Genomic DNA, 25,268 nt, shown 5'->3' on the forward strand with positions numbered 1-25,268 from the left:
GTTGGGAGAACTTGCGTATTTTCATTTCATTTATTGTTGTTCATTACCGTTCATTGCCGTTTCAGAATTGTATTCTCTTTCTTCCAGACCATTGCTTTTTTGTTGAAACCCAAGAAAAATTGAATTCATTATAATTTCAAACACGATACAATTGGTCCTACTTTTTTAAGCGTATGTCTGTGACGTCGAATGGAATGCGAGTGATTAGGTTTGTTGATTTTACTCGGAGAAGTGGTCCGTGTTCAAGCAAGTTTCTTTCTTCTTTGAAAACAAAAGCCCTAAAACCAGTGAATGTCGAGATATATGTGACCCTCCACCACGAAATGAGTCGCATGTCACCTTTGCATGATTTTCATATTTTTACATTTTCCTAAAGAGTTTTTTATGCTCTATCCCGTGATGAACCCCGTTTTAGAAAAGAGCGAAAACTGTTTGAGTTATAAGCCTGTGACTAAGGTGACCCTCACACTGTTACCAGACACTCCCCGGACTTATATTGAGCCTAGTGCAGAACCGCGCGAGGTGACATGCGACTCATTTCGTGGTGGAGGGTCACATATATGTTAATTGGATCTGTGATCACAGATCCAATTAACGTATAATGTTCCTCTGCTTGTGATGACAAAGTCGCCGAGACAAACTTCATTTTGAAAACACTGTTGTGCTTGCTACTTCCCTCAGGAAGACGTTTCATAACTAACAGGTCACGTTATTTGTTCTAATGCGCTCTCATTTTATTATTTAAAAAACAAAAACACCTACACACTCGTGTAAATCTGGTATTTTAAACCAAGCCATGTAGTATTCTTTATCTCTTTCAGACAAAACACAATGATGCCTTACTCATTATCAGCAAAGGTATTAACTTGGCGAGAACATTTTTGCGACAAATGTCGCACCCAAGTTAAAGCATTAATTCCCGTGTCATTTCATTCAAAACTATCTAAGCCAGTTAAGGCCGTTCACTTGAATTTCTGGATCACCTTTCGGAATACATATTTGTTTTCAAGTGAACACGTGACCACCGCTCAAATAAAGGAACCCTCAAAATTGACCGGACAAAAACGGTGGGGCCAATACGTAAAATAGGCAAAACTGTGCAACTTTTCCATGCGAGAAGAAATTCGAATCAATTATCTACTCCGAACAGGTTTTTTTTTAAATTTCATTTAGCTAGCTTGCGTATTTCATGTGCTGTGCTATTTCTACTGATGCAGGTGCAGATCGCATGAGCGGTCAAAGACGGAAGTGTTTTTTTCCTCTCAATTCTGAGGGGTATCATGACGAAAGGCGCTGTATTTCAGCAATTACTTCGTGAATTGCTTTAAAACTTTCAACTTTCAACTTCTTTGAATTGTTTTAGGTATTTGTTCAGATGATCCCGAACAGTTTTAAAACTCATCACATGATTATTCACTTGTATTCAAAAACATCATGACGTCGCATGTCTTCAGACAAACATTATTGCCAAAGTTGCATTTGTGCATATATAAGCACTGACGCACATTTGGTAGGCCTGCAAACACGCTTGGTATTTTTAAGATGATTACTGTGCCACAGCGCTGCCCAGCCAAGCTGGCTTCACCGTTTTCCGTAATCGTTCTAAGATGGGGCATCTCTGGTGGATGTGGTCTGGTCCAAAGCAACGCTTCAAAACACAGGAGTTCATTTTTCTCCATGATGACGATGATGATGACGATGATCATGATCTTGATGACGATTTGTGTGTGTGTCCACAGTTACCCATGAAATATTCGGCGCAGATAAAAGAAAGGTTGGGTCACTCCTCTACCAAGCCATTTCAACCGATCCAGATGGGGACGCTGTCTTCTACAGTCTGGAGACCGTCCCCAACACCGACCTTTTTGAAATAGGACGCAGTGAGTACATAATCATGGATAGGACGTAGTATTCTATATGTCATGACCAATTCACGGAATTGCAGAATTTGCGAAATCGGCAACAATTTTGCACATTTCAGGTAATCGGCAAAACGCTGCCCATTTCTCAAAATAAGCAGCGTTTAGCCAACATGTTGTCAAGTTTTCTGAAATTAACAAATCGGCAGCGTTTTCTCGAAATTGCCAAAAGGTTTCCAAAACTTACCCATTTCGCAAAATCGACAGCCAGACCGCATCTCTGTGTGCCATCAAAACATTGAGTTTGCACTGCTTTAGTTCCCTACTGTGGTTTGCATAGTCTGTGCTGGTCTGCGACGAGCATGGTTCTAAAATTGCATGACAAACTATTTTTTGCCATTACTTCATCAATTACTGCGATACCTATTTATTCTAGCATCTAGCTGACTACGCGTAGATATATTTGAGAACTGTCAACCCGAAAATTGGCTGCCGATCTCGCGACATGGGCGAGATTAATTCACTGCCGATTTCGTAAAACAGGCAAACATGTTGCCGTTTTCACGATTTCGCATATTCCTTGAAATTGGCATGACATTAACAGCTATTGTGTTTTCAGCGTAGAATCAGGGTCCGGTATTTAGACGAGACAAGAATAAACTGCCCACCTCCCGCAAAACACAGTAAGACCATTTTTGTCAAAAACTAGATTTTTATGTCATCATTACGAGCGCATCAGCGCGCATTTTGTCTGTACATTTTAAGTTTCAATGACGTTTAGGTCCTGATATATCATAAAGTAAGTCCATTTAAACAGATTTAAGCAGGGGCTCACATCCACGTCGGACATCGGACATACACGGATATATTTTCCAAATGTCCTATACATTTTTTTATGCAAGAGGACATATGTCCTATTGGTTTTGTCACAAAGTGACCATTGTCCGATTATGCTTTTATTTGATCCGGACATTGTCAGTACTTTCCAATTTGACGTAGTTTGATTTGCTATTTTATCGATGTTTTGCGAAGCGATGTGTCTCTCCAAGCAGACGAAACTTTGGGAGACTGTATGCGCTTTTTGCCTCCCTTCCGTCTCGTATTTTTTCCCGAAAAAGCAACATGTCGCCGAAACAAAATTTACCTTTTTGCCAAGATCATTATTTTATTTGTTCTGTTACCTTTGTGACAAGAAACTAGTCAAGTTTATGAAATTTACGTTTTATTGATTTATTTTTGTTCAGGACAAATGTCCTATCACTTTTGCATTGTCCAGGACATTTGTCCTATGCCACCTCTCATGGATGTGAGCCCCTGTTTAAGATCTCAAAAAACAACAGCAGAACACAGCAACTCAACGAAGATTTGACATCACAACGTGTATGCAACAAACGTTTCGAACTCGCGACGGCAGAACGGACATATATTTCACGGAAAAGACACGAGATAACCGGATGTTTAACATTACGTCAATATGCCAGTTTGCATATGACGTCACACATCATGCTTGCTTACGTAGAGGTTACATGCCGAGTCTCAGTGATTATTAAAAATAATGGTCGAAGTTGGCGGATCATGAAAAATGCGAGCTTCAGCGAGCTTTTTCATGACCGCGAACTGAGACCATTATTTTTAATAATCACTGAGACGAGGTGTGTAACCTCTTTATTCTTCCCCCTTTCTTCAGTTATTCAAAGAAAACAGGAGTTTTTGTGCGAAAGTTTGATCGAATCCGAATCACTCAACTAGTCAACCTGCGCAGGCGATCGATTAATGCGCGGTTGTATAGTTCCGTGCAAATCATTCCATTCTGTTAACACTTCTTGTCAGTTTCCCTGTTTTGGACTAAAATCAAGTACACAGATATGCTGTTATTCTGCTGTGGCGGTAAAGGCAGATATTGTGTGTTCTGTTTATGTTTTCTGTTTATGTTTTAGTATCGCTTAGGATAATGTTCTTTCGTCAAATGGTACTAGCAGACGAACTTTTGCACCCGTGTTCCAGCGTTAATTACTGTATGAAGTTCAGTTTTCTGGGGATAATAGTGTATGAAACCGCTTTATGTTGTTTAAATTGATGAGATGTGTGCATTTGGTTGCGTGTAATCTGTTTATAAAATGAAATATTGTTGAAAACTGACCGTCGGATTGCAGTCAGTGTTGTCGAAGAAACTGCGTTAAAAGAAGGGGAACTACTCTTGTCGCTAGAGTATGAGTTACTTGCCTTGGGAATTTGCTTGTGATGAACGGTTTGTGCACGGCAGATCTAGATTCAGAAAACAACCGAACTCATGGATTTTATATGGAGATTCATGTGTTCAGGCCTGTAGTTGTTAATTTAAATGCGGTATGTTTGTATTGTTTGCTCCAGAGATGTATACTTCGTACGTATAGAGCGTTCGGAACTTTTCAGTCGCAAAAGTAGTACCGAAACAGAACAGCTTCTCAACCCATTGCACTATCGAGGATTCAGGCTGTTGCTGGCTCGTTATTTGTTTGGTTGCTGGGTCATTATCGAAAAATAACTAGCTCTACAAGTTTACAGAGGTAAAGAAGCAGAGGGGGGAATAAGTATTATTCTATGTATTGTTTGAAAGTCTGACTTCTATTGGGGATAGTGATTCGCGTGGTGAAGACTGCGGTAAATCTGTTATGTGGATGATAAGAGAGCAAGGATTGTCTCAGAAGAAAGTCAACAACAAAATATTTCAGACCGGTAACTTCATTTCAACATTAGCTAGATTAAGAGACAAGAACAAAGCCCACCACTTTCTCTTCACCACCTCATTTTCTCTTGCCCGCTGGGATGCGCGCGCACAACGAAACTCAACAGTGCGTGTTAAAAAGTGTCGCGGTTTAGACTGACGCCAGCAGAGAAGTTCTGTTTGCAGAAGAAGCGCGATGTGCGATGTGTGTTATGTGCGATTAATTTGCAACCCGACTTGAAGCTCTACTCATACAATGTATAACTGTTCAAAGTGAGACAGTTCACAAATTCAGGTCTGCCCTATAAATATAGGTATTCTATTTACATTAGGGAAGAAATAGAACTCTTAAGTCGTGAAGCGGCAACCGGCTCCGGGCCGCCATCTTTGATTTTCGCAAGCGCAACCTAGGCAAATGTATGCTACAGAAATGCAGTGAAAGATCGACTTTAGCGGCCATTCCAGACCTTAAAGTAGGAAGATATGAACAGTTAAAATAACGATCAGGTAACCTATATCCAATAGATTAAAGGTTTCCATACAGAAATAACCAAAACATGATTACAAAGTCAACGAAAGTAGATCCGTATAATCGCCCAAATCAACAAAAGTCGTTTGTGTTTTTGGTGTGAACTTCGTTTCACCACCAACCGGAAATGACGAGTACGCAACATTTGTGATGTAGCACTTCCTTATATGGCACGAAACGAATGTGGTTGGTTGAAAAAAGCCTGTACGAAATAAGCCTATTGCTTACGATGGACGTTGTATAGGGACAGGAGTGTTTGCTGATGATGAGCTAAACATTGGAAAGACCGTCTGCTAGAAGGCAGCTACTTGAATTTTGCAAGGTGTGTTGCCTGGTAAAGAACTGGATTTTACAAGGAATGTATTTTATGTTCGAAGTTATTTTAGCATATAGGTTTGTTTGGTTTTTTTATGGTCTTAACAGTTAAACATGTATTACGTTATCATCAAGATTCATGCTTTGTTAGCACTAAGCAGTTGTTTTTAATCAGTCTGGTTTTCTCTTGTTTTCATCTTATGAACATTCTAAATGTTAGACTAGCTTATTGTCTTGTACAGAATAACAACTGTGTGAATGGTGCTATACTGAATGAAAGAGTGTGACATGAAGTTCTTGTACATCATTGTAAAGAGTGTGAATGACGTTTTAGTTTAGATGTCAAGCGCTTAGAGCAAGCCTTTTTAACGAAAGTTTTTGATTTAGCGCTATATAAATGTTCTTATTATTATTATTATTATTATTATGTACGGTAAGCAACAACAACAAAAAGCAAATTAATTGCATCGTCTGTTGAAGAAAGAAACCTAGCCAGGTCGAAGAAATCGAAAACATGCATCTTTGCCAACTTCCTGTGGAATATTGCCCGATGATCGGAATAGGGCTGTGGGAGTCTATCCAATCACAACCCCCGAATTCCCCCCACGTGTCTATCAGAATAGCAATATAATTATACTTATGGAGAGGAAAGAGTGAGTTTTCTTAAAAGCGAACTTCTTCTTGAGTAAACTGTTCGCCTCACCATTTTAGATCTGACCATGCTCTCACATGGAATTTTGTTTGTTTGTTTGTTTGCTTAACGGCCAGCCGACCACGAAGGGCCATATCAGGACGGTGCTGCTTTGACATATAACGTGCGCCACACACAAGACAGAAGTCGCAGCACAGGCGCATTATTCTGACACCGGACCAACCAGTCCTAGCATTAACCCCATAATGCCAGACGCCAGGCGGAGCAGCCACTAGATTGCCAATTTTAAAGTCTTAGGTATGACCCGGCCGGGGTTCGAACCCACGACCTCCCGATCACGGGGCGGACGCCTTACCACTAGGCCAACCGTGCCGGTCTGCGAAATTTTTTTTCACACGTCAGTTGCGGGCTTTCAATCCCGAAGGCTGTTTCCGAGTAATCTACGAACGTAATCGGAAGTTCCGATGTTTACCAAGTCAAAGAGCCGATCGAGTCGAACACTATCAGTCATCCAGAGATACTGTACAGAGTCTCTGCGTCATCTTTGCAAGCAGCTTCGGAGATTTCAAAACAGCGTTTTTGCCCCCAAAAAGATTGTGGGCTCTTTTTTTTCCTCCTCAAGTTATTTTGGACGTTGAGCGTGGTTTGTCAGACCTACAGCGTTTCGGTTTTTAGTCAAGTTACAAAATGGCAGTCCAAGGCAAGGAGCGAAGGTGATCAATTCGGAAAGATGATGTTTGCTAATGCGAGAGAATTGGGACGGGCGAACCATTGCATATTAACCAGAGGTAAGTTTCCATGTTTCGTTTTATACTTAGAATGGGTCTTTGCGAGTATGTGTTGCAAAGAACATGTGTCACTCCGCTCACTGTCAGTGTCAGTCTCTGACAACAACATTGGATGTACCTGTACGTGTATCCTTGCCTTACGTCAGGTACGAAGATAGTTGCCCTGTACAGGGATTTCCTCATTAATGTGAAGAAGAAGAAGAAGAGTACCACTGCCACGTTTTTGCAACCTCTTTTTGACCCAATTCGAGATGCATGAGTCATAATATTTTAAAAATTCTTTTTTTTTTAAGATTGAATCCAACTTCCAAGACAGTGAATAAAAAATCAAAGCTAGTGCTGGTCAAATGTATTAATGCTAGAATTAAAAATAGATAACAAGCAGGTTGGAGGCTAGTTCAACTTCAAGAATCAAATTGCTGACTTACCCAGGCTGGCTGGTTACAGTGTGTTTCTTTGAAAGGCAAGCAATGGTTCTACTGCTCTGCTAGTACTCACCATTTTGAAAGTGATGTTCCCATGATTGGTACTTCATCTATTATTTTATTGCAGGTCTCCTCTCAGCTGAAAAAGCCAACCGATTGCTGCATGGCCAGCGACAAATCAGGTAAAAGCTAGGTTTTATTATATGTACAACTGTCAGTGTCAGTGTTATGACATACAGTGTGTTTTTTCCTTCCCCTCTCTCTCATTCTCAAGTTCTGGTCAGAATAACTCATGTGGAGGTGTGTGTGTGTGTGACTGTGAGCAAGACTGTGAGAGAAGTGTTTTTTTTATAATTCAGGTTCAGGGATAATAATAAAATAATGAACACCTACTGACTTAGACTCCAAACCACATAACTGCGCGAAGCTCTTAGCCTTATTTCACCAGTATGGTGATCACTTCCTCCCGTAGTGGAACCATTACTAATATACTAGAAGCGCATGACTTTCAGTGTGTATGTTTGATTTTAAAAAATGCATTGCAGTAAGCAAAGTCACTGTCAGGATATAATTATCTCAATGAAACTGTGTGTCAAGTTCTATTATTATTTTCCTTTTTTTGAGTATGTATAACATGTATATTATGCATGTGTGTCAAGTTCTATTATTGTTTTCCTTTTAAAGTTTTGCTCTCTCTGTGCTCTACACACATGCATATAATATCATTCCTATGATAATGTAATGTAGGACAGTGGCATTGATATCTTTCTGGAATAATATGTCGTTTTACATTCAGTGAAATTTTGACTGAATTAGTGAACTGAATGTATTCAAATATGGTGACAGACATGTATACAATGTAGACAAGTTAAAGTTGTATGTGTGTACATCACTACATGTTCTGTAGCTTACAAGTTACATTGAAAACAGCCTTGACTATAATGGAAATCCACTTAATCACTGTCTTTGGGGTTCCAACAAAAATCAGACGCAGTAGGGGGGGGGGGGGGGGGAGTCGGGGGATTTTATTTGAACTTGTCTACTAAGGAAAAAGAATGTTTAAGCTCTTGGCATTTATGTGGGTTTAGTGTGTGTATGTGTGTCAGTTACATACACACCTTATTCCTTACTCATACTTAGACTTGTTCTTGTCATTGTGTTTAAGATCCGTTCCTTTCTGATTCATTTGTCAGTAGTGACTGAAGATGATGAAGACCTGGCCAGTGAATGTGGATGAAAAACAGTGCTATCCAAGTCCAGCCATGATCGATGGGGAAACTACAGCAACAGCCGCAGAGGATCACCGGACAAAAAGAACTGTTTCCCAGTATTGTAAATGTCCACTCAGTATTGGTTGTATTGAGCATTACAACTTGTTGCTATTGTACATTTTTGTCAATGTTTTAAAGGCCCGCTACGCCTCATTTAAAAAGTTGTCCTATCGTTTTGAACTGAGCGCTGTCATTGTCCAATAAGAACTCCATTCCTTTGGACGGTGCAATATTCTATATTTTTCTCTCAAGATACACATTTTTAAAAAGAGACCGAGCGCTGAACTGAAGTTGTGCAGTGCAGATCTTGCGTTTTTGGGAATTCCAAACCGTTTGTGATATGAGCTGTTTGGGTACACCTGTCTGCAGCACATCAAGTTAGGAGTACGGGAGACAACTCCAACTGACCATAAGTCTTGCGTCTGCTTTTGTTTTCAGTTCAAGACATTTTGACGAAGCGCATTGAATTATGCCACCGAAATAAAACTAAGGCCTGTCCACTTACAAAAACTGCTGGGTCAAAGTTCAGTAAATCTTACATTTTGTTAAGGAAATGTGCGGCAGTAAAATTGAATTCGGAAAATACATGGAATAACCTGGTTTTCTGCATAAAAATAAATAAAATAATTGTGAATACTTCTTCTGCGTTCGTGGGCTGAAACTCCCATATACACTCGTGTTTTTGCACGAGTGGATTTTTACGTGTATGATTCTTTTTACCCCGCCATTTAGGCAGCCATACGCCGCTTTCGGAGGATTGTGAATACTGATCAACGTAGAGTGCCGTTGGAAACAGTCATACATTGGATTTCTAGGAAACTGTTTAACAGCGACATCATACATCAGAAATTCCTAATATTTGGCACAAAGATACACAAGTATCAATCTACAATCATATAGAACGATTTTTGACAACAGACTACAGTTGAATTTTGATATCTTTTGTCATAAGGATGAACGAATTTCTTACTGCATATTCATTACAATAATTAATTTAAATTCAACTGTAGTTTTTAACAAAAAACACGTTCTGTATGATTGTAGATATAATACATGTGTATCCTTGTGCCAAATATTATGAATTTCTGATGTATGATGTTGCTGTAAAACCGTTTTCTAGAAATCCCATATGGCGTTGTTAATGCTAGTTTCCATAGCAACAGCAGTCTATATCCATCCACAATGTTTTCATTCATTTTAATAAGTCACTTCAAGAATTACCCAGAAAACCAAGTTATTCCTCGACTATTCTTCAAGTTTAAGTTTGGTAATTTTACTGCCGCACATTGCCTTAAGTCATAAATAAAGGGTTCCAGTAACATACCATTCTTCTTTATTGATTATGAACTTTGGAAAGTTAGATTTTGGAATCAGTTTTTTTTTTAAATATTTCCTTGATGTGTTGTAATAAGATCAACCGTCTGCTTGGACATATACTAAAGATCCACTACCTGGCTGCTGTCTGCGGAAAATCGATTAATTCATAGACAAATATGCCTTACAGGGAAGCAGCTAGCCAGTTGACTGTACGTGTGTTTGTGTAGAGGTGTTCTTATTGCATGTTCAAGCCAGGACAGATGGTGACCTGAAACATTTACACATTACACATGTATGCAGGACGGCTACTTTAAGCTTAGGTGCAAGTGTGATGATTAATTATTTGTTTGACTGATTATGGGCATTGAAATAAAACTGCAAAAAGAATACTTACACTTGAGATCTGATTTTGTGCGTGTCTGTGTGTGTGTGTGCGCATGAGGGTGTGTGTGGGCCATTTGACATACTTGCAGAAGTAACCAACAGAGGTAACTGATAAACTGCATTTATTAACACAAAGAGGTAAACAAAGTGAGTTCACACATTTCACAAAAGTAAGAAAAGGCAGTCTCACATGTGTGATAGTCTAGGAATACCAATGCATTCACAATATTTAGTACTCACATGAATGGCCCAAGAAAACTATAGGCTGAGAATGCAAGTTCTAATTTGGCACATTTGTACATGTATGTAGCTGCATCCGCTAGACATATATCCATCTTACAATTAAAAAAACTAGTGGTTAGGACATGGGCCTGAAAATTTCAAGGTCCTAGGTTCGAATCTCTGCAGAGGCATTTACTTTTTCCCCTTAGTTAAAATAAAAATGCTCAATCGAGATAGAGCAACCGTAAAGTTACCAGCGTAAAAGTAAAGTGTTGAATGCAGCTGTAAAGGTCATGCCAGCAGTGTGGGTCAAGATTCAGTCCGCCTTCTAGTTCTATACACAGAATTATGTGTAGGATTCTCAGCTCCATCTTTACAAACACATAATCCCCAATAGTCATACATGTAGCTGTAAGAAATAATTTTGTTTAAAACACTCATGCCTTTTGGGGGAAATAAATTAATAAGAAAAGACATCACCACACTAAGAAGTCAGGGTGCTGACCTTTGCTATATGACTAAGTGGAAGGATTTTCTTATCCCATGCAAAGAGCCTGATAAGGTCTGACACAGTGAGGCAAAGTGTTTTAATGAGGCAGAACAGGCCTTCAAAAAATAAGTTCACCACATCCAAGTGAAAGACACAATCTTGGCAGTGCATTATACACATGACTGTATTACAAAAGCAACATTACACAATTTACAGCACACCATAAGAATGAATTGAACGCATCCAGGATGCACCAGAACAACCCAAAAACAGAATCAATGAACATTTGAAACAAGATAAAGTACTGACAAGGATTCAAAGGAAGAAAAAGTCATGGGTTAACACATTTCATATGCATAATGCAGTTGATCTAAATTCTAATATTGCAAAAAAAGTCTATACATGAACACGCATTGACAGAAACATACACACACATCTCCCAAAGCTAAGCATGTGTGTAAAATACTGCCTGTGAACAGCCTAATTTAAAGCACTCAAACAACATAAACGATAATACCACTTTATGTAGTAAAAACAAACAAACCGCTGCTAAATATCTGCATACCAAACACTACCTGTATTTAGCTGAATTGACAACTTACATAAGTTACAATGTACCCTTTATCCACACCGCGCCACACATTATTTGTGTAGAATGTTATTGTTAATGTGTTACATGTTCATTTCACCACTAAGGCAACAGAAAACCTCTGTAAGTGTAAGCATCTTCAGATGGACTATATTAAAGCAGTTCTGGTAGCTCTGTCAGCACAGAATGGACTGAATCTGATCATCATCCTCAGCAAAGCCAGGCACCACTCTGCAAGCTGCCTGCACGTCATAAAGAAAATGTATTACTGAGCACATTCAGACTTTGCTGTGCGCTGATGGGGATATGTTTTTGGTATTGAGAAGAGGGTGTGTGGTGGGGGTTGGGGTGCGGGAAGGTAGGTAGGAAGTAATACTTGTTCTTCACACAATCAGTGGGATGGAGAATGGTGTGGGTGATACTGACAGTGACAACTATTAACTAAACTGTAAACATTGTTCTGTAATATTACAGGTGCCATCATTCCTTCCTGTGAAAACCATTTATTTATATACTTTCATCATTAAAATTAAAAAGAAAATCTTTCATCATTAAAATTAAAAAGACTTCCTCACAAGAACCTTTCTAATGACATATCTTGTTATGCTGCTGATGTGAGCGGAATGTGATGGAAATTTACTATTTTTGAGTCACTTGAGAAAAAGTGACTCTATGTAATCGGTCAGTGTTAGTCTGTCCGGCCGGCCGGCCGTCCGGCCGGCCGTCCGTAGACACCACCTTAACGTTGGACTTTTCTCGGAAACTATCAAAGCGATCGGGCTCATATTTTGTTTAGTCGTGACCTCCAATGACCTCTACACTTTAACGATGGTTTCGTTGACCTTTGACCTTTTTCAAGGTCACAGGTCAGCGTCAAAGGAAAAATTAGACATTTTATATCTTTGACAAAGTTCATCGGATGTGATTGAAACTTTGTAGGATTATTCTTTACATCAAAGTATTTACATCTGTAGCCTTTTACGAACGTTATCAGAAAAACAAGGGAGATAACTAGCCTTTTCTGTTCGGCAACACACAACTTAACGTTGGGCTTTTCTCGGAAACTATAAAAGTGACCGGGCTCAAATTTTATGTGAACGTGACTCATTGTGTTGTGAATAGCAATTTCTTCCTGTCCATCTGATGCCTCATATAATATTCAGAACTGCGAAAGTGACTCGATCGAGCGTTTGCTCTTCTTGTTTAAATTGACAGCATGAGCCCTCATCCCACACACATTCCCTATTTAGCGTTGACACCTTACAGTTTTGTTGAGAAATGTGATGTGAAGTCATTCAGAAAATTCTAACTCTGCGCAGGGGCAGTCAGGGTGTTGATGCGTGTTACATTGTAACTCTTATTCCATGTAAAAAAAAAACACTATAAAAAAACTTGCCAGATCTGTGATTGTGAGCCAAGGAAAAGACTGACTGTATTTAAAATAATTCCAGTAATGAGTAAATCTTTCATTCTAGCTATTTCATGTTTTACTTTCTTGCATCACAATAGTTCAATCAATCAATGTTCATACAAACAGCATAATGCACTTTGGGAGTACATGTATAGGGTTGCAACAAACCTTAAGATGGGAAGGAGAGAGAAAATAAAGATATTTGTACCATTATGTTTACAAAGTACATCATACCAATTACCATACACAGTATTACTATGCATCTTCAAATGTATGAATGATTTCAGATCTACAAAGTACTTGTAAATGTAATACAATTTACAAAGAACAAAAGACTGCTGAATGATCAAACATGCATGTTTGTAGCTTCAGACTACCATCACCAATACATTATACAGTATGATTGTGTAACTTACTCTTCAGGGGTAGTCTGCAATGACAATGTAAAGCACCACGCCAAGTCATCTTGATACCTCTCCAGTACATGTATCCATGTTTAAAGGTAAACTGTTGGAACTGGAAGACAGGAGCTGTATGAATGATGCACATCACCTCTGGTTTCTCGGGAGGCCTGAAAAAAAACCATAACAATATTAACATAACTATTAACATGTCTTGAAAATGAAATAAGTACTATTTCAACTTCACTATCAGAGCCAAATCACTCACTAATTCAGTAATTGTTTTGTTTATTCTTTTACAACCATAGTTCATACACTGATACAGCAACATTTGATTCTGTGCATACAGATTAAAGATCAAGCATTTTCTAAACTTGAGTAAAAAAAATAAGAACACAACAAGCACACACTGTGAGTCACACCCAGTTGAGTTACTCAGTAACACACACATACACAACAGATGAATATTGCTCAGTTCAACAAAGGCCACGTTTGCAATGGTCATGTCTTGGATTTTAAAAACAATAACTTACCTGCTGTTTGATCCAAACCGATGATTGAAAATCAGTGAGAGGAAAATGTCCGAGGATGATGATACTGCCTGTGGTGGAAGGGCGTTCCATTCGCCAATGATGCGAGGAAAGAAAGACTGCTGTCTGTATGATGTTCTGCAGGCTGGGAGTTTATGAGCCTCAGCATGGATTGAGCGAGTGCTGAGTGCAATTCTTTTCGCTCTATTCTATTAATTTACACATTAACCCTGCAGCAGTGACGATCATTTCTAGATTGCAATCGGCAAAGTTCGTAGCTCGGATTGCACTCATTCCAGCGCTACCGTGTACTGGGTCAGCGAGACACGAACAACAACTCACATCGGAACTTCCGTTTACGTTCGTAGCTACTCGGAAATAGCCTTCGGGATTGAAAGCCCGCAACTGACGTGTGAAAAAAAATTTCGCTGCCGGTCTCACATGGAATAAAACGATATCTTTTCATTTAGACTCAAACTGAAACTCAACACCTTGCCTGTTTGCCTTGACTAGTTGAAATATTGTGATGATTTTTTGCTTAATCCACCGGTGACTTTTACAAAATCAAGATATTATAAGATGTTTGGTGACTTGTTGACAGACCAGCTTTTTTGTTGGTCCAAGGGGACCATATCGTTTTTTATTTCATCTTTATCGACCAAGGCCGAAGGCCCCGAGGACCAACACAACAATGCTGGTCTGGCAACAAGCCACCAAACATCGTTTTTGTTATCATGTTGGTAGTGCAACAAAATGCACAATAACCCACAGGGAGACGAACTTTTAGAATCCAACTCGGGCCCCAAAGCATCGTCACAGTAGCTCGAGATAACACGTCAAACTTGTCTGTGACGTCGAACGTAGCTTGTGAACGCTTTTCTTCCAGTCTGAAAATGTGCAGAGCAGCGATCATATGTGTAGTGTGAGTTCAGTAAGTTTTGAGCGTATGTATTATCTTTTAAGTGTTTTATGACTTTTCGTTGTGGATTTTGCGATTACAGAGATAAGTTGCAAATTGACCATGAGTCGCCGCGGTAATTATCAACATCGATTGGGTCTTTGAGAGTGAATGCTTACAATCGTTGTCCTCGGAAACACGAATCCAAAGCCGCGATGGTTCCACACATCAAACAATAAGCCTGGTTGGCTTTTACTTTGACAATCCACGTTTCACCTGAAAGCTCAAACCCATTCACCCCCTCGATTTATTGCATGGGGAACATGAGATTTATTCCCCGGCTGGGTATGAATGAAAACTCGTGAAAATGATAACAAAAACAGTACTCCTCTGCGCACAGAGCACCATGGCTGCTTACTCATTGTTATGTTACCGAATGGAAGAATGGTCTTGTTTTATTATAAAGAAAACATCCAGGCCAGATCTGAGATGGTGAGCTAAACTGTTTACACGAGAAGGAGTGTGACTTAAAGTTTTTACTAAATCCACAAATGTAAATTAATATTACGGTGAATTGAAAAATGAAGTGAAATAACAAAAATCTGTACTATTCAAATTCGTGTCACAATTTTCATGCTTTACCTACATTATCGCCAGAGCGGTCTTTGGACGAATGGCCCAGTGTGTTTAGTTGGGACATCTTGAACCTGGTGTGAATTTGGCAAAGTCGGCTTTGCAAAGTCCACATCACAAAGCTTGCTGCATGAAGTGCTGGCACAGAATTATCAGTTACAAAAATTCAGCAAAGCCTTTTGCGTAGTTAACTTCGGGCCCAATGGAGGAGGGCAAATGTAAGCCAACATACTGAATGAATGTCCCTGTCAGTGATTTGTCTCGTGATGACAAATTGCCAACAAAGGTGTGACTTTATAGCTCCCTTACTCGGTTTGAAAGTTGAATTGGGAGCTGTTCAAGTCACACGGTGTACAAACTAGTATTAAGAGCTGACAGTCAAACAGTCATTTTGTTGCGAGCGACACACTGATCTATTGTAATGCCATTCAGTTTGTGTGCGAGGTATTTGTTATGTTAGCTACGCGCACAACACAATTAAAGAAATCTTGAAGCGTAGTCTCCATAATTTCTATACAAAGCTCTTGAAGTTGGATTGAAGATGTGTCCATCTTAGTCAAACATAACTCTGCCAAACGCTAAAACACAGGTTCAGTGACCTATGGATTTATATCTGCTGTATGTAGGTTTTGTTAATATTTGCAGGGGACCTCCATTTTGGTTTAATATTTTAAGGCCACCCCCACCCCCCCCCCCCGCCCCGCCCCCCCCCCCCCCCCCACTGCACACCCCTTCTATTGCCAAATTGTGTGGTTTCTTATCGAGTTGTGTGACATTAAGTTTTGACAACAAATATAATTTAGGAATAGTTATGGCCTCATAGATACAAAGCCGTTCGACTGCATTCATGATTGATTGATTAATTGATTGAAGGTTCCATTTACCTATTGACATACTTAGTTATTTATCATATATATTATTTCTTCAAATCCATAAACAAAGAGACTGCCAACGTTCCACAATTCAGAATAAAAAAAAAACCAAGAAAGGTAAGTTGTTGGAACGTTTGTTATGGACACAACAATAGGTTAGTCACAAATATATCGACCCAACACTCTTTTTAGTGAACAGATAAACAATTAGTGACAAAGACTTCGCTTGATGGAATTTTCGCCGCTCGCCAGGAAAGCACAAGCAATGATATCCTGGCGTGCGGCGAAAATTCCATCAAGCGTAGTTTTTGTCATTAATTGTTTGTCTGTTCTCTTAAAAGACCGTGTGGACGAAATATTTGTGACTGTAGCGTATTGTTTTGTCACTGAAACACGTTGCAACAACTCACCTTTTTTTTTATTAATTATTTCTTCATTTAGGTCTAAAATGATTAATTTCTTTCTCTGCTTATCACTGGTAGGTATAACCAACAGTTTTTTCAAATTCTTCATGCATTGATTTTTTTTAATCTGCACTCTAAAACAATCATTTTGAAGTTGACAATCATTCAAATAAAGAGGAATTATGGCTGCTGTGTATTTTTTCGATTTTTTTTTAAACAGAGGTAGTGCACAACAAAACCAATGTTCGCTCAAAACAGGGGACACGCCTTTTTCTAGAAAAATACGTACACTTCATGAAAAGAGTTGTAAAGAAAGTTTCGCACAATGATTCGTGATAGGAAAACTGTTTAGTGCACCAAATTTCTTTCAGTGTGTCTAGTTATCTCAATGTATAATGTTGAAAATTGCTGAAAGTAATTGAAACAGACTATAGGTTTTTTTTTTTAAATACATTAGTGAGCTTCTCACATCTTGGTCCCCTCTGAGGAGGGTCTGGTTTCCCCAATAGGACATACAATATTATATATGTGAAGGGACACTTTTCTCTCTCTCTTTTGCTCTGCTAAGAGATTATCATAATCTCGGAAGTAAGTCTCTGCTGACTTTCAGTTGTTTCTTTCACAACTTTGAATGTGTATGTATATGTATTTGTATCAAGTACATCCCACACAACCCACGTCTCGATTCCTAAATACATTTAGTCATAACTTGACGAAAATTAATGTAAACAAAGCAACAACAATACACACACACAATTAAACACAGGCTTTACCATTTTACAGAGTTCATCAATATTTTCTGGATTTTCAGGTGACGGGATTATAAGGAACACTGGCGATTTACGATTTCTGTGCCTGGAAACTGTAATCTTCAAAATCAAAACATTTGATGATTTTAATAACCCTGTCGGACCTCGGGAAGTTTCGACGAAATTGAAATTCGCCGGTTCGTAAGAATACCTTGTTCTTATTGTTGTTGTTGTTGTTGTTGTTGTGTGTATTTTTGTTGTCATTAGTGTGGTTCCTTATACTGCTTATGCTGCTTCCGATGTTGGTGGTGGTGTTAGTGGAGGGGTGGTCGTGTGTGTGTGGGGGGGTGGTGGGGGGTGGGGAGGGGGTGGTGGTGGTGGTTTTGATGGTTATTGTCGTCGTTCTTGTTGTTGCCAGTGCTCATGTTGTCGTTGTTGTTGGTGGTTGTGATGGTGGTAGTTGTCGTTGTCATCGTCGTTCATTTCGTTGTTGTTGTTGTTGTTGTTGTTGTTGGTTTGTTGTTGTTGTTGTTGTTGTTGTGGCGGTGGGTGTGGTGGTGGTTGTTTCTGCTGTTGCTTGTGTTGTTATTGTTATTGTTTGTGGTGGTTGTTTTTGCCGTTGCTTGTGTTGTTATTGGTGGCGGTTCTATTACTGTTGTCGGCATCGTTGTTCTTTCCCCGCAACTACAGCTTGTAGCCATTCCCAATCCCCACCCCAACATCCCCCATGTTGCCTTCCTTTTCTTCACCGTCTTTTTTGGGATACTTTTTCCAGAGGACCCCAGTACGCCTGTCATCACTAACACCGAGAAGGTGCTAGAGCAGCTAGAGGACCCCGATGACGAAGCCCCAAAATTAACGGCTGTTAAAAGCTTTGAACTAAAAGCAACTCCTCGGAACGCTAAACAGTTCAACTGGAAAATGACAGCTGATCCGGCAAGAGGGCTGGAGTACTACGAACTGGACGTAGCTAGTGCGTACCTTAGTTTATAATTTAATGATGAGGATGATGTTTTTTACATTTAGTCAAGTTTTGACTAAATGTTTTAACATAGAGGGGGGAATCGAGACGAGGGTCGTGATGTATGTGTGTGTGTCTGTCTGTGTGTGTGTCTGTCTGTCTGTGTGTGTGTGTGTGTAGAGCGATTCAGACTAAACTACTGGACCGATCTTTATGAAATTTGACATGTGAGTTCCTGGGTATGATATCCTCAGATGATTTTTTCATTTTTTTGATAAATGTCTTTGATGACGTCATATCCGGCTTTTCGTGAAAGTTGAGGCGGCACTGTCACGCTCTCATGTTTCAACCAAATTGGTTGAAAATTTGGTCAAGTAATCTCCGACGAAGCCCGGACTTCAGTATTGCATTTCAGCTTGGTGGCTTAAAAATTGATTAATGACTTTGATCATTAAAAATCTGAAAATTGTAAAAAAAATATTTTTTTTATAAAACGATCCAAATTTACGTTCATCTTATTCTCCATCATTTTCTAATTCCAAAAACATATAAATATGTTATATTTGAATTAAAAACAAGCTCTGGAAATTAATAATATAAAAATTATGATCAAAATTAAATTTTCGAAATCAATTTAAAAACACTTTCATCTTATTCCTTGTCGGTTCCTGATTCCAAAAACATATAGATATGATATGTTTGGATTGAAAACACGCTCAGAAAGTTAAAACGAAGAGAGGTACAGAAAAGCGTGCTATCCTTCTCAGCGCAACTACTACCCCGCTCTTCTTGTCAATTTCACTGCCTTTGCCATGAGCGGTGGACTGACGATGCTACGAGTATACGGTCTTGCTGCGTTGCATTGCGTTCAGTTTCATTCTGTGAGTTCGACAGCTACTTGACTAAATGTTGTATTTTCGCCTTACGCGACTTGTTTAATTATCATTTTGACTGTCTGTCTGTCTGTCTGTCGGTCTGTCTGTCTGTCTGTACAAAGCATTTCTCAAGTTAATACGGTATTACGGAACGGATGTTTCATGAAAATGTATGTGAGACAGTGACAAAAGGTCAGGTGTCATGTCTACTGTCCCGAATGACACACGATTGCTGACATTTCACCATTGCCAAAAGAATAAACAAACAAGTCGCGTAAGGCGAAAATACAATATTTAGTCAAGTAGCTGTCGAACTCACAGAATGAAACTGAACGCAATGCCATTTTTCAGCAAGACCGTATACTCGTAGCATCGTCAGTCCACCGCTCATGGCAAAGGCAGTGAAATTGACAAGAAGAGCGGGGTAGTAGTTGCGCTAAGAAGGATAGCACGCTTTTCTGTACCTCTCTTTGTTTTAACTTTCTGAGCGTGTTTTTAATCCAAACATATCATATCTATATGTTTTTGGAATCAGGAACCGACAAGGAATAAGATGAAAGTGTTTTTAAATTGATTTGGACAATTTAATTTTGATAATAATTTTTATATATTTAATTTTCAGAGCTTGTTTTTAATCCGAATATAACATATTTATATGTTTTTGGAATCAGCAAATGATGGAAAATAAGATAAACGTAAATTTGGATCGTTTTATAAATTTTTATTTTTTTTTACAATTTTTCGATTTTTAATGACCAAAGTCATTAATTAATTTTTAAGCCACCAAGCTGAAATGCAATACCGAAGTCCGGGCTTCGTCGAAGATTACTTGACCAAAATTTCAACCAATTTGGTTGAAAAATGAGGGCGTGACAGTGCCGCCTCAACTTTCACGAAAAGCCGGATATGACGTCATCAAAGACATTTATCAAAAAAATGAAAAAAACGTTCGGGGATATCAATCCCAGGAACTCTCATGTAAAATTTCATAAAGATCGGTCCAGTAGTTTAGTCTGAATCGCTCTACACACACACACAGACAGACAGACAGACAGACAGACAGACACACACACACACACACACACACACACATACACCACGACCCTCGTCTCGATTCCCCCCTCTACGTTAAAATATTTAGTCAAAACTTGACTAAATATAAAAAGAAATAGGTAGAAAATGAATGTGAAAACTGACTTTGATTGTTGATCTGTATTTTCTATACCACTAACAAATAATCTACTTACACATAGCTGTTTGGCAAATATATGTTGCATGGGACACACTGACATGAAAGTGGAAGATGTTTTTCCCTCTAGAGAAACTACATATCAAGTTACAATTTTTGTGCTCTTCCATTCCAGTTGGCAATCAATTGTTAACGCATGTTATTAGAAAAAATAGAACGAAAACAGATTAGACAGAATGAAAAATGTACTGGTGATGTCATTTGGGACATACTGACATGAAAACGTCACCTTTTGTCATTGTGTCATGTGCATTAATTTGCCTGTGTTGTTTTTCTCCGATTTTTGATAGGTCAATTTGATGACGTCATTCTTTCCAGTTTGCAAAATTTGATGCGGCACTGTCACGGTCCTATAATTTCATTAATTAGATTGACATTTTTGTCACACAATCTTTGACTCGGTCCGGAATATGAGATTGCATTTGAGAACGGTGCCTTGAAAAATTCGTTTGTGAAATTTAAAATGTGTCGATCTTTCTCAAGTCAGTTTTGAAGGGTAGTGATTTGTGTGTGTTTGTGTGTGTGTGTGTGTGTGTGTGTTTGTGTGTGTGTGTGTTTGTGTGTGTATGTGTGTGTGTGTGTGTGTGTGTGTGTGTGTGTGTGTGTGAGCAGGAATTGCAGGCAAACTAGCGGACATATCTTTATGACACTTTGCATCGAGATTATCCCAGATGATATCCCTATTTTGTTTCCCTTTATTTTTTCATTGAATGTTTTTGATGATGTCATATTCAGCTTTTTGCAAAACATGAGAATGCACTGTGATGACGTCATTTTTCAATCATTGTGATACAAATGTTGGTCATGCAATCATTCAGGAAGAAGGGACTATGGGATTTCATTTTAGCCTGGAAGCTTCAACATGTTGTTACGAATGGGTTTTGTAAATTTACGTATGATGTACTCACAAATTACTCATACTCTCTATTCCAGGTTCGACCTCACTCATAACAATAATCAAGAAGGGAAAAACAGTTTAACAATTTACTTTCGTACTTTGCATCCAAATACTACACAATACATCTAAGGTCAACACGCAAACTATTCAACTGTCAATTCTGGTCATACACAAAATCAATTATCTAACTGGCCTTTACTCGCACACACATGCATACTTCACTTTCTCACGTTACCACATTTGAGTGTTCCATGATGATGACGACGACGACGAATGACACAGGGTAAAGATGAAGACGATGTGCATAATGGCGATAATCATGTTAACAGGACCAATTGTAGACGACAGAGATGAAGACGGTGACAGTAGACATGCTGGACTGACGAGTGACACTGGATAGACGTAGATGCTATTTTACAGTCACGCTCTCATGCTCTCCGCTGCCGAAGGAGACTATGGCGGTGGGGGTTGCCGGATTCATACTTCCTCGGTTCCTCCCTTTTGTCTGACGTACAAAGAAAACGACAATAATAAGTCTCTGGTATGTAAACTGGCAATGTTGTATACATATGCATGGAGTTGGCCAGTTTACATAAACACTACTAATAATTCGATACTCTAACTAAATCGGTTATACAACATCAAAGAATATTTACCTCACTTCGGCAAGTCATTCACTCTATTTAACTTCCATCCGTCCTCTGTGACAATTCAGGTAAAAGTGACCGGGACAGCTCACCCGTCCACCAGTTGGGGTGGATTCACAAAAACTTCACGTGCAACGTGACAAGACAAAAATCCGTGCGTGTTTAGGCTGTCAACCCTAGCATCCATAGGTGCTTGCACTTGACATTATATTATACCCAATTAATCAAAATCATGTTCGTAACACATGTATTAATGAGTTTGGTCATTAAAATCTGAATATACAATAAACATGGTAGAAATTGATCGATTTTTTTAAAATTGTATTTTTTGTTATATGCTGAATCCAAAAACCTATAGATATGTTATGTTCGGAATAGAAACAAGCTCAGAAAGTTAAAAATAATTCAGAAAAGCGTGCTTTTCTAATAAACGCTAGCGCTACATGGATATACGCATTACGGGCATGTCACTTTCAGCACGCTTTGCACATACACGCGGCAGCGGTTTTGACAAATCTATATTGTCTTGGTGGAAAAATGCAGCGAATTCTGTTTTATTCTGTGAGTTCCACAGATTGACTTATTGTATTAATTTTGCTTTTCCTGCCTTGTTCTTGGTTGTTGCAGAAATTGCTGATCATTAAACGTACTTTGTATTGTAGACGCCAAGATCAAAGCGAGGAAGCGACTAGACTACGAGTACGAGCCGCTTCGCTCCGTGACTCTCTATCTAACCGCCAATAACGGCTTCTGTGAGTCCGAGACCTACTCTGTGAGGATAGACCTCACTGACGTCAACGAGCCACCATTAGTGTTTCCCGACGAAACCAATGAAGTAGACATTGAGAGGACCGTCTATGAAGGACTTGTGAGTACCAATAGTAGTGGTGGTGGTGGTGATGGATGTTGCGGTGGCAGCAGCAGTATTAATGCAGTGTTGATGATGCTTGGTTTGTTTGTTGTTTTTAGTTTGTGAAGACAACACACTTGCAGTGAGTGCCCGTTTACTTAGTAAAGCAAAACAGTATTTACAAATTTGATGTCTCACACTCAGCTTCCTGTAAACCATCTGGTCACGGACACTATCAGGCTTTTACACACAGTACATACATCCTTTCGTTTAAACACTCACTGCTTGAGAACATCCTAGGTGCTCTCTGTAAAGAGCGAGCATTTTTCAAAGAATTTAGTTTTGCATGGCCAACCGGATTCACTGTAAGACAATCGGACGGGCCTCGTTTTGGCGCTAGACCTAACTTTTAAAATCTCAATAATAAATTGACAGCTTGTTACACAAACATTCTTAAATAATAAAAGAACTCTTTTTTCATCAAGACAAGATCAGTTCAATTCGAAGTTTTGAAAGTTTGAAAAAAGAAAAGCCCGGAAGTGTGTCACGCAACAATTTATGTGTTTCCCGCAGCGGACGAATGTTCTGCATAGCGCCAGTTTCTGTGAACGGTCAACGCCTCCGCTCAGTTCGTCTGACTTGCAGCCGTTTGTTGCTTTTTAGATTCAGAGGTACACAATAACGTGCTACTGCAGATACAAACTGACGACTAAATTGTGGAGAAAAAAAAAGGAAAGTGGATCACACGGGTTTACGATGGCTCAGGGGTTAGATAAACTACGAAAACAGGTGTGTGGTTTACGCGAGCTAAATGGCCATTCAATTAATGTCTTTTAATGCTATTGCAAGTGTGTTCGATAAGGTCAGAACTGCTTTTTTCATGAGAAGATTTAAATTGTTCTGTACACCATATGACACGGACTGGATTCTTTAGTATTGTAAATTGAGCGAAAGTTTGACGTTTATTTGGTCAAAATGACCTTGCTGGAATTCCATGGCAATTTGTATTGTTCCTCCAGGCTTGCGATACTCCCTGACTGATATTAGTAACGTAAATGTGAGATGTGTAATCATGCGACAATAGACCAAGACTGTGGAGTAAAACATGTGGAGCGTATACATTTGTGTGTGCAAATCAAGAATAATATATGTAGAGAGAGAATACTATACTTGACTTGCTGTGTCGTACCAGATTTCCACGAATTGTTTTAAATATTAAGCTGCGAGCGAAAGAGAGCTTTTCAATATTTGAAGAAAAAACCCAAGTGTAAATCTGGTAAGACACAGCAAGCCATGTAGTATTCTGTTTATCTTACATACTGTTCTTTGCTTGTCTTTGGCTCCTAATGTCCCTCAGTCGAAGCGCCCGAAGAGTCTTCAGATTAAACCTGGATCTCTTCCAAAGGCTCCTGTAATCGTTGACGACAAAGCAAAGATACCTCACTCTATACAGCAAAGCGTGACGTGTACGTTCTCAAAATTCTTCCAGGGGAAACAACAGCGCAAAAGTGTTCCCATAATGACGTTTTTCTCGGTGACTCAGCATCACGAGCAGTAGAAAATCAGGTCCCTGCCAGACTAGTTTCACACGACCTCATTCACATGAACTGTGGTTTGAATGATATTGTTATCTCATGAGAGGTATCTCTCACGTATGTAGGTTAAACGATTAATATGGGCCTTTGCATTTAAAATGTGGTATGCATGTGTCACAGAAAAATCTGTGTGCACAGATCAAGACAAAATATGTGACTGCAGATCAAAACTAAAGAATACTTTGCTAAGTGTAAATCTGTATTTGCATAGCAAGACTGAAATATGCATGCAGTATGTGTAAATGGGGTGTAAAGATCCAACAATAAATGAGTCATGAATCTTTTACTTTTACTTTTTCAAGACTGATTTTTGAATTGGTAGGGGACAATTGTGACCGCACATAATAAGTGAAGTGTAAAATAATGTATGACTGCAGATCTCATCGGAAGTGTGAATCTGTGACTGCAGATAACATTTGAAGTGTAAGTGTGAACTGGCAGATTAAACCTGTAGTGTAAATATATGACTGCAGATACCATTTCAAATGTAAATATGTGATTGCAGATAACATTTGAAGAGTAAGTGTTTAATTGCAAAATTAAACTTGAAGTGAAAATGTTTGCTCACAGATCTCGTTTCACCCTAACGTGGCCATCAAGGACCCGGATCTGGATGAGGACCTGAAGTGGGTGTTGAAGTCACCCACCTATGCGTTTCACGTTAACGCCACAACCGGTGTAATCATGTCCTCAGGTACTTCCAACGTACACTCGAGTGGGATAGCACGTGTATGACTGTTTTAGATCTGA

At 39.1% G+C, this 25,268-nt stretch overlaps 1 protein-coding gene and 1 long non-coding RNA gene across 2 annotated transcripts; one reads left to right on the forward strand and one right to left on the reverse strand.

Moving 5' to 3' along the window:
- Positions 1–1,746: 1,746 nt before the first annotated feature.
- LOC138979414 (uncharacterized) lies at positions 1,747–25,268 on the forward strand. The gene is made up of 5 exons (XM_070352133.1): positions 1,747–1,880; positions 17,506–17,640; positions 18,219–18,416; positions 22,736–22,941; positions 25,089–25,268. Exons 3-5 carry the CDS (start codon positions 18,365–18,367, stop codon positions 25,251–25,253), a joined length of 423 nt encoding a protein of 140 aa, XP_070208234.1. The 5' UTR covers positions 1,747–1,880; positions 17,506–17,640; positions 18,219–18,364; the 3' UTR covers positions 25,254–25,268.
- On the reverse strand, positions 10,350–14,288 carry LOC138979415 (uncharacterized). Its single transcript, XR_011460017.1, has 3 exons — positions 13,891–14,288; positions 13,373–13,527; positions 10,350–11,787 (listed from the first exon to the last, which is right to left on the reverse strand). It is a non-coding gene; the product is annotated as an uncharacterized lncRNA (long non-coding RNA).

This window comes from Littorina saxatilis, linkage group LG11, assembly GCF_037325665.1.
Source record: "Littorina saxatilis isolate snail1 linkage group LG11, US_GU_Lsax_2.0, whole genome shotgun sequence".
Classification (NCBI taxonomy): Eukaryota; Metazoa; Mollusca; class Gastropoda; order Littorinimorpha; family Littorinidae; genus Littorina; species Littorina saxatilis.